The 18,103-nt window shown below is 41.0% G+C and overlaps 2 protein-coding genes across 6 annotated transcripts; one reads left to right on the forward strand and one right to left on the reverse strand.

The window, feature by feature from the left end:
• Positions 1 to 675: 675 nt before the first annotated feature.
• On the reverse strand, positions 676 to 8,977 carry PIH1D2 (PIH1 domain containing 2). Its single transcript, XM_074216674.1, has 6 exons — positions 8,392 to 8,977; positions 7,971 to 8,138; positions 3,195 to 3,318; positions 2,046 to 2,291; positions 1,149 to 1,414; positions 676 to 1,059 (listed from the first exon to the last, which is right to left on the reverse strand). Exons 2-6 carry the CDS (start codon positions 8,133 to 8,135, stop codon positions 922 to 924), a joined length of 939 nt encoding a protein of 312 aa, XP_074072775.1. The 5' UTR covers positions 8,136 to 8,138; positions 8,392 to 8,977; the 3' UTR covers positions 676 to 921.
• On the forward strand, positions 8,801 to 18,102 carry NKAPD1 (NKAP domain containing 1). Of its 5 annotated transcripts, none has more exons than XM_074216678.1 (7): positions 8,890 to 8,902; positions 9,705 to 9,781; positions 11,764 to 11,839; positions 12,614 to 12,714; positions 13,778 to 13,927; positions 14,597 to 14,650; positions 15,146 to 18,102. In XM_074216678.1, exons 2-7 carry the CDS (start codon positions 9,750 to 9,752, stop codon positions 15,651 to 15,653), a joined length of 921 nt encoding a protein of 306 aa, XP_074072779.1. In that variant the 5' UTR covers positions 8,890 to 8,902; positions 9,705 to 9,749; the 3' UTR covers positions 15,654 to 18,102. The 5 variants fall into 5 exon arrangements, with proteins under 5 accessions (XP_074072780.1, XP_074072779.1, XP_074072781.1 ...); XM_074216675.1 differs by lacking the exon at positions 8,890 to 8,902 and adding an exon at positions 10,195 to 10,294 and having other exon boundaries at positions 9,693 to 9,781; XM_074216679.1 differs by lacking the exon at positions 11,764 to 11,839 and having other exon boundaries at positions 8,801 to 8,902.
• The last annotated feature ends 1 nt before the right edge of the window (position 18,103 follows it).

Below are 18,103 nucleotides of genomic sequence, written 5' to 3' on the forward strand. Positions count from 1 at the left end.
CAATAGACACTAGCAATATTCACTTGGTGTAGTTCGTACTAGGCATTGAAGAGGAAGACCCTACTTTCAAGGTCAAATGAGATGTTTGTTTAATTAGGAAATAGAAAGCAATACATGAATCTAGGACATCTCTGCTTCATTAGTAGGGGTAATAGGCAGTATTTTGGCAAGCTAAAACAATAGAACACATGTTAATAGTAAACATGATTGAATTATTTGTCCCTCATTCTCAAACAGGATATTAGGGATGTGACCATGACATACCAAGTGAGGGAGGGCTTATACAAAGCCTTCAGTCTCGTTTTCTCCTCTGGAGTCATCTGAGTCCAGAGAGGGATCAGGATGGTTAGAGATGGCCCCAAACACAGTGGGAGACCCTGGCCTTTTTGAACTAAGTTATTTAAAAGGACTGGGGTCTAAAGGATCCACCTTCTCCCTGAACATACTCAAAAGAATAGGGCAAGAGGTTGGAGCCAGATTGTTTCCTCTTCCAGTGCAACTACATAGGCTGAACTATCTCCCACACTGTGATGACCCTTTCCAACCTCACAACTGACTTGGCTTCAGCAGCAGTAATAGCTATTTTATTTATGCAGTAAATTTAACTGATGCCTTAAAAGAGCAAATCTTCCATTAAGATAAAGTAAATCTCTGGTAAAATGATAACAAAGCAACTTGAAAACATTCATTTTATTTTTATTCAATTACTAGTTGTTACTTGTAATTGCTCTCCATATCAAAGGAAACATGTAGCATCTGATGAGGGCCAGGTGGATAAAGGATAACAGAACAGAGGAAATCAGATGTAAATGCTATAAAAACTTAAAAGCTGAAACTGTTTTAATATCATCCACTTCGTGCCTATGATGCTAAAGTCTTTAATGCCTTCACAGAACTAAGCCTAACACTCCTGCTGCTCTTTTACTGCAGTACTGGCATGGTGATGATTAATGTAGCTTTTTCTGTGACAAATCTTGCTGTAGTTGTCTTGATATCAACTGATTCCGGAAGAGCTACCTGTAATTGGTACTTCTCAGAGACCTCAATCACCAAGTCATCCTAAGAGAAAATCACAAATTAAACAAACTTGTTTTTTCTATCTAGAAACAGTCTATTTCTGGTCTCACACAGTTAATCTAATCTCTTACCTTAGAAACACTAAGGTCGCAGTCACAGACAGATCTAAGACCAGGAAGTTCAACTTTCATCTCAATTTTCAGTGATCTCCCATACTGATCCTTGATAACTGTGAGCTTGTAATTTGGAGTCTTCAGCTCAACTTGGAGCTCATTACTGGAAATTTCCTCAATTAGACACCCCTGTTTGTTTGGAATATGGTCCTTTGGCAGTAAAAGTTGTGGAATGTCATCTTGGTTATTCACACTATAGTTTTTCAACTGCTCAAGCATTAGTTCTTGATGCAAAAAAGATATATATCAGATAATATTAAAGACTAAAATGCAATAGAAAATTATATACAGGTTTCATATTAATATCTTATGTTGCATTTTTATTTGTTCTGTTTGACATTTTCCAATATTTTAATCTGGGCAGTGCTAGGAGTTTTGCAGCATTGCCTGCAGCTTGTGTGCTTCAAGTTAGACACCTCTGGGTTATAATAACCTGATCTTTTTCATCTATTCTTGCTTTAGATATAAGATTCAGGACAGCTAGGTAGGGCAGTGAATAGAACACTAGTCTTGGAGTCAGGAAGATGAGTTTGAATCCAGCCTCAGATACCTGACATTTACTAAGCTATATGACCCTGGGCAAGTCACTTGAACACCCTGTCTCTCATCCAGGGCCATCTCCCGTTGTCCTAATTCATATCTGGTCATTCATATCCAGATGGCCCTGGAAGAGAAAGTGATGTTGGTGACTTAGCACCCCCCCCCCCACATCCAGTTCATGTACTTTTCATTGCATCTCTCCTGATGACATGGTGGTCTTTGAGAACAAAGGACAAATCATCAGAAATAAGATTTAAATCTAATTTTCACTTCTCCATTTACATAGGTTTGTTTTTTGCTGAAAAATTTCTTTACCTTTCTTCATTTTTTCACTTAAGTCTGTTTGATCAGTTTGAATTCCCATCAAATTTTTTTTCATCCTTTGGAGGCTTCCTTTTTTCCTGTTTTTTGTAATGTGATAGGACTGGGACAGAGTAAATTGGTATCGATTCGAAATGCATTTCATTGTCAGTTGAATCAGGTGATGCATTTCCCTTTCATCATCTTTTGCTGCCTTGAGAACATCAGGATTGTAGAAAATATCGATGACTGTGTATGATTCTAGGCAGTTCAAATAGTGTTGAATTAACAAAAATTTATCTCTAATAGTAGTATTAATACAATAGCATGGATTAGGCTAAGGTGCCCCCAAAAGTATAATTTCCATCAAAGTACTAATGGACAAAAAAATTCCCAGTAGAATTTATTTCATTACAACAACTGCCTGAGCATTTAAGAAAATTAGACTAACACCTTACATATATTCAGTTAACATTGGAGATAACTCTCCAGTATAATTATTAGAAATATAAAAATTTTACTTTAATACTTTTGCTTCTAAAATGTATTGGGTGTTAACTGAGAAAACAATAAAAAGTCTAACTTTGATAATCTATCTACCTGAGAGGTCCTGACTTGGTGAAAGGTATGATGTAGACCCCTTAAGTAATGAAAGCCATGATGTGGGTTTCCTAACAAATGATTCTAACTATCAATGAAAGGCATAATAAGAATAATATAGAGTCTCTATGAATGAAAGCTATTAATAATGTTAACCAAGTTTAATGTAAATCAAGCTATTAATAATGTTACCCAAGTTTAATGTCATGACTGGGGCATGATAACAATGACCAAACATTCCAGGCCTTACCTGCCCAGGACTCCAGTCAAAACAACCCAGGTGTCCAGGACCTTAGCCCAGTGATGAGCAGAGAAAACCTAAAAATATCAGTCAATCCACACTAATAAACTCTATAACCCCTTCCTTCGATTTCTATAATTAGCATGTAGGTTTGGGGAGATCTTTTTGGGAATTCCAATGTTGTCTAGCTACTGCCCTAGACTGCTCTGAAGAGAGTATCCTATTTTGATTATTAAATGAGTTCTTCAGAATCAGACTGGGAACCTAGGTTTGGGGGAGTCTTAAATATTCCACTAAGGGGAGATTTTCAGGCATGATACTACCTGATAACTCATTTACATCTTCTGGCTTGCCAATACTCAAAGGTATAGGCTCTGCCTTTGAGTGGGGTGCTGGGATCCTCTTCCACTGACATAGGTTGATGAATAATACTTTTTCTTCTGGTTTCTAGGAAACAAAACATTTCCTTACTCTTATTATTTTGCACACTGCAGAGGAGGCACCAGGCAATTAGTATTTACCAAACATTTCCTAAGTGTTATTCATATTTGTCTTGATGCTTGGGGCTGATTTTATGTCACTGATTGGCATAATGTGCTGCTAAAAGAGAGAACAGACTGATCTGCCTTAGTATCCTTTGGAAACTTGAGTGATACACTAAGGAAGGAAATCTTATTTTTACCTCGAGGTTGGAAGTGCTACAAAAAGGAAGTGAAGGATCTCTAAATCATGGCAGAATATTTTCACTCTTTCCCCTAAATTGGGGAAATTAGAAGAGAAAAGTTCTATTTATAAGCCAAGAAGGCAGTGTGAAGCTAGCATGCTCCTGGAGCTTTTTCCTATACAACTTTAAATGAAGCCTCTACACAAAGAAAAGAACAAAATAAGTTCTCAACTCTGGATATCATGGAGGCACTTTAGTGAAGGCCAGTCTCTTCTGGGGTTAAGGGATAAGTATAGCCCAGCAAGGCAGGAGAGCAGGAAAGCTAGTGGGAGGCTTCTAGCCACAATGCAGCAAGTCAGCAGTTGGGGGTGGGTAGGGATCCTAACCCCAGAGAAAGTCTGAGCCCTGGAAACACTGAGGCAACAGACAGGGCTGGGTTGGGAACAAATCACTGTATAGGCAAAGTCTGGGCATAAAGGAGAAAAGAAACCTCTGCATAAACAATACCTTGGCAAGTGACAAACTAGGAACCAAACCCCAGCCTCAATACCAAAAAGTTTGGGGCTATACTCCCATGTACTCCAAGCTCAACTACCAAAATGAGCAAAAAACCAAAATGTGCTAAAAATGCCATCTCAGAAGAAGAAAACAGTGAGAAATTACCTACATGGAAAGTCTCAAAGGAATTTATAAATTGGACTCAAATGCAAAAACCTCATGGAAGAGCTTAAAAAAGATTTTAAAAGCCAAAGAAGAGAGGAAGAAGAAAAATGGAAAAAATAAATGGGTGCCATGCAGAATTATGAAAAACTGACCAAAGAAACCAACTCCTTTATAAGTAAAAAATGACTAACTGGAAAAAAAAATGTAACTCGTTAAAAAATAAAAATCAATTAGAAAAGGAAATACAAAAGCTAACTGAAGAAAAAAAAAACCCTAAAAATTAGTACTGGACAAACAGAAACTAACGACTCTATGAGACACCAAGAGTTCATCAAACAAAAAGGCAAAAGACTGAAAAAAAAATAAAAATATAAAGTACCTTTCAGGAAAAATAAACAACCTGGAAAATTGATCCAGAAGAGATAGTTTAAGAATTATTGCTCTATCCAAATGCCTAGGTCAAAAAAAGAACCAGGAAGATATCTTTCAGGAAGTTATCATGGAAAACTGCCCCAATATTCCACCTCCAGAAAAAGACCCCCCAGGATAAAAACTCCAAGGAATATTAGAGTCAAATTCCAGAATTCTCAACTAAAGGAGGAGGTATTAAAAGCAACCAAAAAAGAAGCAATTTAAATAAAAAGCAATTACACAGGATTTATTAGCTTCAAAATTAAAGGATCACAGGGACTGAAATATGATTCTGGAGGGCAAGGAACCTTAGATTATAAACAAGAATTAACTACTCTGTAAAATTCTGCATATTCTGTCAAGGGGAAGATGGACTTTCAAAATTTTCTGATAAAAAGACCAGAACTTCAAATACAAGACTCAAGAAGTAAAAGGGGGAAAAAACCCCAGCTAGCCAAGAACATTAAAATGTATACATCCCAGGGGCGGCTAGGTGGTGCAGTGGACAGAGCACTGGCCCTGGAGTCAAGAGCACCTGACTTCAAATTAGACCTCAGACACTTAATAATGACCTAGCTGTGTGGCCTTGGACAAGCTTAACCCCATTTGCCTTGCAAAAACCTAAAAAAAAAAAAAATGTATACATCCTACAAAGGAAGATAATACTTGTAAGTCTTGAGAATTGTATTTTTCTTAGGAGAGTTAAAGGGCTAAATATAGTTGAAGGGATTGTACTTAGAGGACATGGGTATAAGTGAAGCATGTTGATTATGAGAATGGTATATAGAGGGAGAGTAGAGGGTCTATACATAATTAAATCATGAAGTGACCTTACTTTATTAGATACTTTAGTTAAGAAGAGTTGGACATAAATAGATAAGTGATTGTGCCATATTCCACACATTAGTTAACAAGGGTTATATAGCTATAGTTGGGAGTACTAAAGGGACAGAGGGAGAGAGTGTGCTCAGTATTTTAATTGAGGGTTGCAGTGCTATGGTTGGAAAGCTTTAGGGACAGAGGGAGAGAGAGTACTCAGTACTTTGGTTGGGGAGGGTTGTAGAGTTATGGTTGGAGTACTGTAGAGATGGGCTATGGTTGGAATATTATAGAGTACTATAGAGAAAGAGAACCAGGCATGAAAAGATCATGAAGCTATTTTGCTTGTTTGATGCTTTGGCTACAATTGGTGAGAGGGGAGTGGGGATACAAATGGTCCATCAAATGATTTGGCTTTGTGCAATGCTTTGGCACATGAGGATTGTGTGTCCATGGAAGATACTTAAAAAGAGGGTTTTGTATAAATTGATTACAATATGATGTGACTCTTGAGAACAGTTATGAGATGGATAGAAGAAAGCAGGCTTCTTTACTGGGCTAAGAATGGAGGAAGGTAGAGAGCAACATGATATGATCCCCACAGACAAGAACATCCCTGATTATTTTATGACTGGAGCTGAAAAAAATTGAATCCAATTGAAGATTCTTCTTCAGACATGCTGGTGATTTGGATTTGATGAGAAATGTATAATAGGACAGAAGAGGGGAATGTACTTAGTGACTATAAGGTAACGCTGTGTAGAATCAGTTAATCAACTTTTGAGAAAGGTATTCGATCAGGAAAGATAAAAACAAGTATATTTTGACAGAAGAGTTGTAGGTACAAGACAGGGTTAAAACAATAGTCATGAAAAGAAGGACTATACTAGGAGAAGGCTAGGCATTAGTAGATAAATAATACCAGGTGAAGAGCCACAGAAACCTTTTATAGGAAAGGGAAAGAAGGGAGGGTGTGATCATTGAGTAAATCCTAGATTCAACAAATTTGGCCTAAAGAGGGAATAATATGCATTCCAAATTGGGTTTAAAAATCTATTATAATATGGAAGTGGGGTGGGGAGGGAAAGAAAAGAAGGGACTGATAAAAGAAAAGGCAAAGTAAAAGTAAAGTTAAAATTTAAAAGAAAAGTTAAAGGGGAAAAGAAAGTAAAACATTGGGGAGGAAGGACAAGAAGGAAATAAAGAGAAAATATAAATGGGGAAAAATAGCATGGAGGAAAATATAGAACTAGTAATTTTAACTGTAAATGTAAGGGACAAATTCTCCCATAAAATGGCAGCAGATAGGAGAATGGATTAAAATATCAGAATCCTCTACAATGTTTTATTTGAAAGAAACACATTTGAATCAGAGAGATACACATAGGGTAAAGGTAAAAGGCTGGAGCAAAAGATATTATGCTTCAGCAGAAGTAAAAAAATCAGGAGTAGCAATCCCATCTCAGACAAAGCAAAAGCAAAAAAGCAAAAACATCTCATTAAAAGGGATAGTGGGGGTGGCTAGGTGGTGCAGTAGATAAAGCAATGGCCCTGGAGTCAGGAGTACCTGGGTTCAAATCTGGTCTCAGACATTTAATTTTAATAATTACCTAGCTGTGTGGCCTCAGGCAAGCCACTTAACCCCATTTGCCTTGCCAAAATCTAAAACAAAACAAAACAAAAAGGGATAGTGAAGGAAACAGCATCTTCTTAAAAGGCACCATAGGACATATATTAAACATATATGCACCAAGCGGGAAAAAGACCCTTTTCTATTCTTTGAGGAGGATCTTTTTCTTTTAATTTCTAAAATCTGGGTACAGATGAAATCTTCAAAGTGTAAAAAAAAAGAAAGATCAACAGCCAGAGAAGAGCTGAGCCAGAGATGGTTATGAATGTAAAGCAGAATGGAGTGGCCTAAAAAGAATTCCAGTGGATAACATCAGAACAGGCACAGTTCTAGGTGTAATAGTGGAAAGAAGATTGGACTTGAATTCATTAAGGTTGCCTTGAAACCCTGCCTCTGGCTCTTTTGAGCTGGGAAAGTTATATAGCCCCTCTGAGCTTCAATCTCCTTCTCTGTAAAGTGGTGATATCAGGGGTATGGTTGATTTTTAGACCTTAAGACCAATGAAGATGTTCAGAGACTAGATGTTGTACAAGTAAGTATTATATTAAATTAGGTGACCTCTTATGTTCTTTCCAAGTCTAGTTTTCTGGAAATCTGTAGTCCAACAAGTCTCCTTCTAAGTGAGATTAAGGTATCTGGTTTCTTCCCCTTATGTAAGAACCAAGCCAACTTACGGTTCTCCCAAATATTTAACAGGGTTTTACTTGGATAAAGGGGACCTAGATGGAGATGCATCTGCTTTTTCCCATTCGATCGGCTAGGAAACTCCATCACCGTCTTCGTCAGGGACATTTGTTTCCTTGTTCTGGAGCCACGGTACCTTGAAATGCTGCTTTGGGGAGAAATAAAGCCTGAGAGTCGGGGCCCATTTCCTCTGAGATCTCCCCATCCTGGGGGCCCCTCGATACGAACCAAGATCTGGGTCTGCAGGCAGAGCCCCGGCTCCGGGGCCTCCCCTTCCTTCAGCTGCTGCTGGATGAACTTCTGATAGCCACGGGGGTCGCTCTCCGCCAGGTCGTCTAGAAGGTTCCACAGCTGAGCGGCCTGAGTCAGCAAACCTCCGGGTGAGGGCTCCATGACCTGTGGGAAGCCGCACCCCAGGGGCGGCGAGGGGGCCTGCGTTCAAATCCCACCTCAGACTTCCCTCAAAATAACAACTTTTTTTTTTTTTTGCAAGGCGGTGGGGTGAAGTGGCTCGCCCGAGGCCACACAGCTAGGCAATTATCAAGTGTCTGAGGGCGGATTTGAACCCAGGTCCTCCTGACTGCAGGGCTGGGGCTCCCGGCGCCGCCCCAAGCGGGGGGGCACTCGCTCCCGGCCCCTCCGGACTCACCCCACGGCTCGTGCCTCGGTTTCCCTGCGCCTTCTCACGCCGGGGCTCCCGGCCGCGACTCCCGGCTCGGGGCTTCGGCTCAGTCCCGGAGCTCGGGGCCGCAGACCCGCTGGTGCCTCGACTTCCGCCCTCGCGGCCGCCGTTCCCACGGCAACCCGCCGCGGTGCCTCGCCTAAGCGGCCCGGAGGCCCCCGGCACCCCCGCGCACGCGGTTCCGGGGCCAGCCGGGGTTGGCGCTGCGTCGGCGGCCTCCCCGGCCCGCTCCGGCCTTCCCTTCCGGGCCAGCCACTCTCCCCGGCGCCGTCGGGCCGCCGCTTCCTCGCCCTCGGCCCCGGGGCCGTCCTGGGACCCGCACCGGACGCAGCGCAGTGGGCGGAGCGGGGAAGGGGTCGGGGCGCCGCACGGGACGCTTTGGTCGGCGCGCTCGGAGCGCTTCCTGCTTCCGGCCGGACTGGAAGGCGGCCCGAGGCTCCCCCCCGCCCCTGCCCGCCCCGGGACGCCGGAGCTCACGGTATGGGGGCGCTTGTGGGGCGCGGGTTCGGGCCGCCGAGGCGCGGCCTCCCCGCCGCCGTTGGACGAGGGACCTCCGGGCACCCGACGGACCTCGGCGGAGCTTGGGGGGAGGGAAGGGTCGGAGCTCGGGTGGGGGGCGGCGCGACCCTCCCCTCCCCGCTCCCCTCCCCCACTCTCCCCTCCCCCCTCCCAGGCCGCGGACGGAGGAGCGAGCAGGCGCCCCCTGGGCCCCCCGTGCGGACGCCGAAAGTGCGGCCCGGAGCCGGGGAGTCGTTAAGGGCTTGGGTGCGGCGGGGCCGGGCCGGGCCGGGCACTGAGCCGGCCGGCCGCCGCCCGCGCCCCGGGGCGCCCCGGTTCGCGAGGCGCAGGAAAGTTGGAGGGCGGAGCGGGAGGCCCCGGGGGGCGCGGAGCGTGGCCTCGGGACCCCACCGACGCCGGTGAGGAGGGCTGGGCTGTGGCCTGGCCTCGGCCCCGACCCATCGGCTCTGGAATTGGGGCTCTTGGGTGACAGATGGGACTAAGAACATCGGCCTCATCTCGTGAACTCTGTCAGACCTAGAAACGCTGAAAGTGAAGTCGCTGTTGAAGGGAGGGGATTGGATCGGCTCACATGGAGGTTTCCTTTCAGATCAGAGTTCTGGGAGCCGAAGTTGAATCCAGCCCGAGTCGCTCACCTGGCAGAAAGTTGTCCCCTCAGAGACTTGTGGGACTCGGGTGGAACGGCCGATGGCATAGATTCGAAAAAAGTCGAGTATTGTAGGAGATACTGTTCTCATGATGGTTTTTCTATAACATTTCAGGTTAAAGAATGTCTCGGATCCCTCTGGGTAAAGTTCTCCTGAGAAATGTTATTCGGCACACAGATGCGCACAATAAGGTGGGTGGACAGTGTTGAAGTCCCCAGCTGGGCTTCCTTTAGGACTCTTAGAATTATGGCATATTTTTTATGATTTGGAGGGCTGTTAAAAGAGGCAATATGACTTGTGACTAGCCAAAAAACTGCTTTAACAGTAATACTCAGGCTTTTCCTCCCTTCTGAATCATCAGAGCTTTTCTTATCATGAGTCCACCATCTCTGAAGGCAGAAGCTCCTTCTAGCACTAGGGCTCTCTTTTTCTCCAGAATTTACCATTCCCTTCTCCACCACCAGATGTGGAGAGCATCATCTCCTCAACCTTGTATAACAAGAACCCAAATTCCAGGGCTCTGCCATTAAGATTCATATCCAGAACCAGAACCTTACACAGACATCAGGCCTGACCAGGAGCCATGTGCATGCTCTATATGCAGGGTATCATCTGGATATGTATCATTTGGAATGTTGGAATGAGATAAAAGAACTGGTGCTGATTGTGAATTCACTCAGGCCCCTTCAGACCCCTTCAACAAGGTATTTACCCAATCTCCTAATTGGCTTAGCTCTTTTCTTCAGTGATTTTTGAGACAATAATCCTTGAGTTATCTTCTATGATTGTAGACCCTAGTAAAAGGGAGCCCTAGTCATTTGTGTCCCCCCCAACCAATGGCTAGCAAACCTCCTTAATAGCTGAAATTTCTGTCAAGTTCTACCAAGAAACCTTTTGTCTTAAACCACTCATTTCATTCTCATCATGATCCAGCTCAGCCTGGTCCTTCCCCAATTCCTATACTTCCCTGCTCTTCTCCTTTATACAATTATTAGACAACTGTCATGCATTCCAGACTTCTTTCATTTCCTTCTCATCTCTTCAGAAAAACTGGACTTCTGGAAGACACTGCCGCTCTGGCAACCCTCTCCAAGACTGGTGCTCCTTCTGTCTCTTAGTGCACCAGGAGGGTGGGCATACCCCTTGTTCCTCTCTCCTTGAGCATTTTGTCTTTCTGTCGTCATCATTCAGTAGGTTCTCCTTTCAATTTCACTCGCTATGTTATATGACAGGATAAAATACAGCATAGCACAATGGGATGAATATTAGATTTGTAGTAAGCAAGTGTGAATTCAAATCCTAACTGCTATACTTTACAATAACTTCATTTCTGTTCTTGGTCCTTTCATTTGTAAAATAACAAGGTGGGGGGGCAAGCCTCAGAACCCTCTGAGGTTCACACAGCACTAAATTTATGATCTTGTGCTCTCTAATAAAGACCTAATTAAGATCTCTTCTTACTTTAAAGCTATTATCCTAAACTCTGAAGATCTGTTTCAAATCTTGGTTGCAGTTACTGCTTGTCTCTGGTTATTTTCTTCTATTTTTTTCAAACTGTCACTATCTACTTATAACACATGGGACAATGTGAGGCAGCACTGTACAGTGGAAACAACACTGGATTTGAAGTCAAGAAGATCTGCCTAGCTTTGTGACCTTGGGCAAGTCACTTTACCTCTGAGTCCTAGTTTACTCATCTGTAAATGAAGGAGTTGGATTCATTGGTCTTAAGGTCCCTAATAGCACTAAGTCTATCATCATTCATTATCATGATCATACATTACATACAATGTAAATTCATTATTTGACTATCTAGTTCTCTACTTCAACCCCTACCCTTATATTCAGGGACGTGTGTGTGTGCGCATATATATGTATACATATATACATACATATATACATGTATGTGTATATCTATATCTATCTATATCTATATTATATATCTATATAGCTATATCTATATCTATATATGTATATATCCTCAAACACCATAGCCTCTTAGTTCATCAGTTTCCTTACTTTCTATGACCTGCATTCTCCAGTCCTTTCATTCCTCCCTGGTCTCTTAGTCCATCACTCTTCTGTCACTGTCTTGATGTGTAGTTTAACTGTGCACTGTCCTCCCCCTTGCATCTTTTGCATTTTTGTCTGATTTCTGCTCCCATTTTGCCAGGCCCTCTGGGTTATCTCCATCTTCTACCTTTGCTGTTTCTAAGCTGCTGAACATTGCTGTGGAAAGTCACCCAAATGTAAGTTTGATAATTTCTGCAAAAGGATACTTTTATTCTTCCCTGGTTATCTCTCTTTCGTGTAATCTTAGAAGCTTCTTACACTACTCCTGCCTTCTTTCCTCTATAGAATGGGACTCCTACCTCCTACTTAATTGAGAAAATTAAAGCCATCCATTGTGAATTTACTTTTTTCTTTTTCACATCTCAAAACTTCACTGTATTGTTCTCTATCCCATTCTCCTTTACTCTCATCTTGAATGAAGAAAGGCTCCTTTCACCATGGCCAGTACTTTTATAGTACTCTTGATTTTATGGTACTCTGTAGCCCCCTCTCTTTGGGAACTTATCCCTTCAATTATTCTCTCTGCATTTTTTTTTGTGGGAGACTACCTTTGGCAGCCACTTTTATTTTCTAGAAGCAGCACTGCAGTAAGTCCCAAGTGCAGGACTTAGAGCCATGACTCCCTGTGTTCAGTTCCTGTCTCTGACAACAACTCTGAAGCTTGTTAGCTGTGTGATCCTGGCAAGTTATCTCACTTCTGTGTTTCAGTGGTACCCTTTATGTTGCAAGGTCAAAGGGTCTCACCAGGCCTTTGGTCTTTCTCTGACTGTTCTTGACCAGATGCCTTGGAAATAAGCTAGGATCATACAACATAGTGTAATAACTAATTACACTAACATCATTATAAAGAAGATAAGATAACAGATCTTTTATGGTGGATCTGTTCCCTTATTATGGTGTCATTTCTCTCAATAATATTTTTATTTGCTGCTTTTCTGGATCATTTTCAGATTCAGGAGGAGACAGATATGTGGAAAATAAGAGAACTGGAGAAACAGATGGAAGATGCTTATCGGGGGACACAAAGGAGCATATTACCCAGGAGCTCAAGGTGGATTTACAACTTCAAGAACTAAAATAATGCTCAAGAGGGTTTTCAAAATCACCCACTCATGTTTAATAACATCTTAGTTTCCTCAGGCTAGAAGGTAGAATTCCAGTCAGTTCTTTTTAGTCACTGAGCATTCTATATATTATGAATCCAGATACATACTAGATTTAGTGACTTGAAGCTATTTAGTGATTTAGTGACTTCTTTCACCTGCAGAATGTTTTGGATCCATGTATTTTGGAAAGTTGAGAATATCTCCATAAACATGGGGAAAATCTTAGGGTTCTAAAGTCTTCATCTTTATATCCTTAGTTGGCTCTTCACTAACATCTTATAATTGATTCTTCTGGACCCCATTTTTCATCTTCATCTGTTCCTGAATCAAGTCATACATAATCTTAACCATATTCATCTCTGAGTATGACTGTGTAGAGTTGTGTGAGTACAGGGGATACCAATCCATAAGTGTTTGGCTACATGGGAATGGTGATATATCCTTCAGATATCAGTTATCCACTTATCAGAATTATGTACAGGGAGTCCACACTAGAAACAGGCTTTAATAAATATAAAAAATAAATTTATTTGACTTGTTTATGCATTAAAAGAGATTCTGTTTTAATTTGGCAATCTGCTAGTTGCATATTTAATAATACTGCTCTTTTCCCTATTTTATTCAATTACTCAATTCAAAATGGCATTTCTAGTAACATAATATACTATGTATCTTTTAAATGTGTTCATCTCTCTAATGAAGAAGTCTATGTTCTGATTGGTTGTTAGAGAAGGTTAGGTGATGGTAGTCCAGAAATGACCTAAGTGCTTGTTCCTGTGTTCTACCATGCACTGGGGATAGAGTAGAACAAATATTATATTATTTCTACTATACACAGTGGCAGAATAATCCAGAGAGATAAAACAGATTTTTCACAGAGATGATTTTTAACAAATACTTGGTTGGTGAGAATGCTTCTCTATGTTCTGTAAACCTTGTTTCACGTTCCCTAAAAGAGCTGTACAAATTAATTTAAAAATCTAAATATGGGTCTGGTTTCTATCCTAGCCGGATGCGAAGTGATGGTTTTGATGAAGAAAGCCATCGAGTCTACTGGAGATCAAAGCAGGAGGTTCCTGGGACTTTTGAAGATGATTTGCTTAGGACTCGATCCTGGAATAGAAAGCTATATAATTATGAGGCCAACATGCCAGACAGGTTTGTGACCAAAATAGTTTATAAGTGATTTTTCCCTTAAAATGCTTTTGTGCCAATATTGGGGTCATAGATCCATAGGAGGTCATCTAGGTCAGACCTTTCATTGAGAAGGAAATTTCAGACCATAAGAGGTGATGTAGTTTTGTCAGAGGTCATCACACAGCCATTAAGTGCAAGAGGTAGGGCCCAAATCCAGGTCTTTTAATTTCTATTATGTTACTTTTCATCCTACAGAATTCCCATTTTTGAAAGCATCCTTCTTGAGTTGGTGCTATCAAAGAATAATTTAATGTTCCTTATGGTTTGAGGTCTGGCATGTTACAGGAACAGAGGAACAAAAGATGTTTTCTCCTTATGCTTCAAAAAAAATGCAACTTAATTTACTTATAAGCATGGGAGAGTGGAAATCTCACTAGATTGAGAATTAGAAGATCTAAGTTTAAGCACAGCTTTACCACTAACTTGACATAAAGACTTCAAGTAAGTCCTTCCCCAACTCTGGAATTTTTGTAAAAATGCAAACATTGGACTATAAAATTTCTACTATCTCTTTGTGATTTCATGAATTGACACTCATAATATTTTTTTTAATCCCAGTGATCTTTTCATATTAAATTTCTGAACATTTAATACATTTCTCTAACAATATTCCACTTTATTATTTTGCAGATGGGGTCACAGTGGATATAAAGAACTATATCCTGAGGAATTTGACACAGACAGGTAAGGTCTATAGGTTAACTAAGAAAAAAAAAGCATATCAGCCTGTTTTGACTTATAAACTGTGTTGCAACAGTGTGTTTGTTTTTTTGAATGAAGGACAAATGAAATCATTTCCTTATGTCCATAAGACCAGAGACACTGGGGACTACTACAGTAGGAGGAGGACAGTGTTTTACTGACTGCTGCTTTTTTGGTGTTTTCAAATGGCTCTGCAGTTATTGTGACTTATTCTTTGTAATATCCAGTGAAATAGGGTAGTTATTATTACCTGTTTTTTATAGGTAAGAAAACTAAAGGCCTCAAAGAGAAAATAAAATCACTGTCATTTAGCAACTGTTTGACAAAATTGGATTTGAAACTTAAGCCTAAGGCTCAACTCTCCACTTAGGCCTCTTAGCCAATGTTATTTCTCAAATCCAATGCTAGATATTAAACCATAAAATGCCATTTCTGTCACATTTATCCTTTTTTTTTTTTTTTTTGCTCCATTTATAGTGATCAGCAGGATGGTATCAATGGAAGAAACACACCTCCCCAGGAAAAGTCATCTACTCATGAGTCCCATAAACGTAAGAGGTCAAAGAAATCCCACAAAAAAAAGCAAAAAAAACGGTCACACAAAAAACAAAAGAAAAGCAAAAAGGAAGTCACAGGTAGAGATGGAGATTCTTCAAGTGAATGCTCAGAAGAAACTCAGGTTTCCAGTGCTAGGAAAGGGAAACAATCACATAAGCGAAAGAAAAAATCAAGGAAAAAGGCTCCTAAGAAACCTGCTTCTTTCTCAGAGTCAGAAAGTGATTCTTCTCACCCAGATGATTCAGCATCCAGTTCTTCTGAGGAAAGTGAGGACAAAGATACCAAGAAAACCAAAAGGAAAAAGGATCAGAAAGATCACATCACCCCAACAAAGAGGAAGAGTGAGGTACAAGAGAGGACAAGCAAGCGGAAGAACTGGAAAGTAGCCACAGATGAAAAGACAGATGAGAGCTCCGAGGAGGATTAAATGAAGGGAGGCTTCACTCTCCAGGTTTCCCAGGTGACCCCTTGGACTTGACAGGTGTGGCAGGGACCCTCGTATTAGAACAAGTGGCCCAAGTGATGGGAGCTAACTTGTGCCATCTAAATCCTAATCGATGGATTTTTCTCCTATTTGAGCCTGTTAAACTTGAACCCCTTTTATTGGTAATGGGGAAGTTAGTTTTTGTAATGAAGGTTTCTTGAAGAGATTATTTTTTGCAATTAGCCACACTTAGTCTCATGCACACTATTCCCCAAATCAGAGGAAAAAGAAGCTGGTAATCTGAGAGCTCCTATTAAAGTGCTCATGTTGGGGAAAGCAGGTGTTAGGCCCAAGAGGACAGTGTGGAGAAATGACTTTCCTTTGTTGACTAGCCCCATGTGCAGGTGGTATGACACCCCCCCCCCCCAAAAAAAGAACTCAACAAGGAAATTGCTGTGGGGCCTTATTGTTTAATCACTCCAGATCATCTTCCTCTGACCTTTCTACAACAGGTGTCATACCTGGCTCTTCATTCTCAGCCTTGGTGCCTTTGATCCTTAGATATGTATATCTAGACCTCAGTTTGATTTTATTATTGAACTTTTAGTCCTATTCTGGCTGGCCCAGTGTACTTTGAGAAAATGGGCACAGGAATAAGCCTTTTTCCTTTGCAATAAAAAATTACAGCAGCTGTCACCAGAAGGAAGTGGGGGTTTCTTGGTACATTTACCCCGCTGGATAGGGTCCATTATCTTGCCTTCTTTATAGCCTCTGAGCCTAAGTCCAAATCAGGCAGTGAAAGTCTCCTAGCTGTACTGCTAAATATTACCTGAGTTTAATTTTATGTGGAGTTGTTTTGGCTATTTAAGGTGGTCCTAGTTTGAATGGGATCTGACCATGCTGACCAGTTGTGTACCCTGAACAGGATTCAGGACACTGGTTACAGATTATCATTTAAATAGTTTGTCTTTCCTCTTTTTGTCTCCAAGTCTGTAAATGAATCCCAGATTTCACCTCTTAACTAGAAAGTCAGGTCAGCTCCAAAATGTTGGTCTCTCAGGGACACGTATTTGCCTCTTGCCAGCCTTCCATGGGACTCAAATGTCCTGACACCAACCCTATCCCTAAACAAAGTGAAATTTCACTTTAATTGGGACCTAAGGGGGGTTTCAAATAGGACCCCAGGGTTTGCTTGGGGGGAGGGTATGGTTAGGAGCAGGGGCATTACAGAATATCCTTCCTAGCCCCAAAATTTTGTGATTTAATGGATATAGCTAAGCTTTGCTTCACTTAGAAGAGAACGAGTAACTTCAGACTTATAGTGCTACATATAGGCTGTTAGCTGATGGTCTGACAACTAAAAACTAAGCCTAATCCTGGCTCTACCTTTATTGACTAATTTGTGAGGTTGTAAACAAGTCATTTAACCTCTTGTGCCTCATTTTCCCCATCCCTAAAATGGGAAAAATACTGACCTTATTGGGAGTATTATAGAAAACAAAGCGCAAATTTTGAGATATCTTAAAACAATAGAATATAATTAACATTTCCACATAAAACCCAAGATTCTGTAGGTATAAATTACTTCTAAAAGCCTGTGCAAAGTAGGATTCCGTAGGCTGCAGAATCAATCTTCAAATACATCTTTGGGCAAAAGCTCTCCATCCACTGGTTAACCAGTAGGTGCTACTTTTTTTGAACATCTATAGAACTAACTCTTGGCTTGTTAAATGTATTCTTAACTACCACCCAATGCCAGCTTTTATCAGGAATTTTTTTGAAGGGAAGGCCTATTAAGAGATTTTAGAGATAGGAGAGATACTAAAATGACAATCCCTTAATTTAAAGCAAACAGTACTTCCTGTGGTCCTCTAGGAAATAGGATCCTAACTGGTATTGTTTTTCAGGCATTTTTCAACATTGTTTTTTGCACCAAGATTATCATAGGCACTTGACAGGTTAGAGTCTCCAGAAGTTTGTACTGTCATGTGAGCCAAGAGTCTTTTCTTATGCCAGCAGCTATGTTTTTATTTTTGGTCACATTTAATTCTAATTACTTGTATGTGGGCATATGGGAGCAAAAGGGCTGTCTTTGTTCTCTACTGCCTTCTAACCTCCAACCTTTCCTGTTCAAAGCCTAATTTGGCTTCTAAAGTTCTTCCAGTCCCTGAGTGAAAGGCTCAGGGTAGCTTTTAAATCCAGTGTCTCCCATTTGCACTACCAGCAGTGGAGCCCAATTTTTTCTTTAATATATGTTTTAGGATATTCAACCAGTCAGGGATCTCTAAACCCTGAGGTGGGATTTTTTTTTTAAATAAAGTAATTGAGACCAGGGTTGGGGAGTCAATATATATATGTATATATGTATATACATATATACATATATATATAATATATAAAATCAAATAAATGATGTAATACAACCTGGAAATCCAAAATTCCAAATAAAGAAA

The sequence above is a fragment of the Macrotis lagotis genome, chromosome 1 (assembly GCF_037893015.1).
Source record: "Macrotis lagotis isolate mMagLag1 chromosome 1, bilby.v1.9.chrom.fasta, whole genome shotgun sequence".
In the NCBI taxonomy this organism is placed as follows: Eukaryota; Metazoa; Chordata; class Mammalia; order Peramelemorphia; family Peramelidae; genus Macrotis; species Macrotis lagotis.

Bases quoted from the DNA above. Each gene is read 5' to 3' on its own strand.
- PIH1D2 (XM_074216674.1), bottom strand. From the start codon at position 8,135: ATGGAGCCCTCACCCGGAGGTTTGCTGACTCAGGCCGCTCAGCTGTGG. The intron at 2,292-3,194 runs GTAGTATCATGC...TGAACTGCCTAG, and splicing joins AGATGTAAATGAGTTATCAG to AATCATACACAGTCATCGAT. The intron at 1,060-1,148 runs GTAAGAGATTAG...ATTTTCTCTTAG, and splicing joins GCGACCTTAGTGTTTCTAAG to GATGACTTGGTGATTGAGGT.
- NKAPD1 (XM_074216675.1), top strand. From the start codon at position 10,209: ATGTATCATTTGGAATGTTGGAATGAGATAAAAGAACTGGTGCTGATT. The intron at 10,295-11,763 runs GTATTTACCCAA...CCATTTTGCCAG, and splicing joins CTTCAGACCCCTTCAACAAG to GCCCTCTGGGTTATCTCCAT. The intron at 13,928-14,596 runs GTTTGTGACCAA...ATTATTTTGCAG, and splicing joins GAGGCCAACATGCCAGACAG to ATGGGGTCACAGTGGATATA.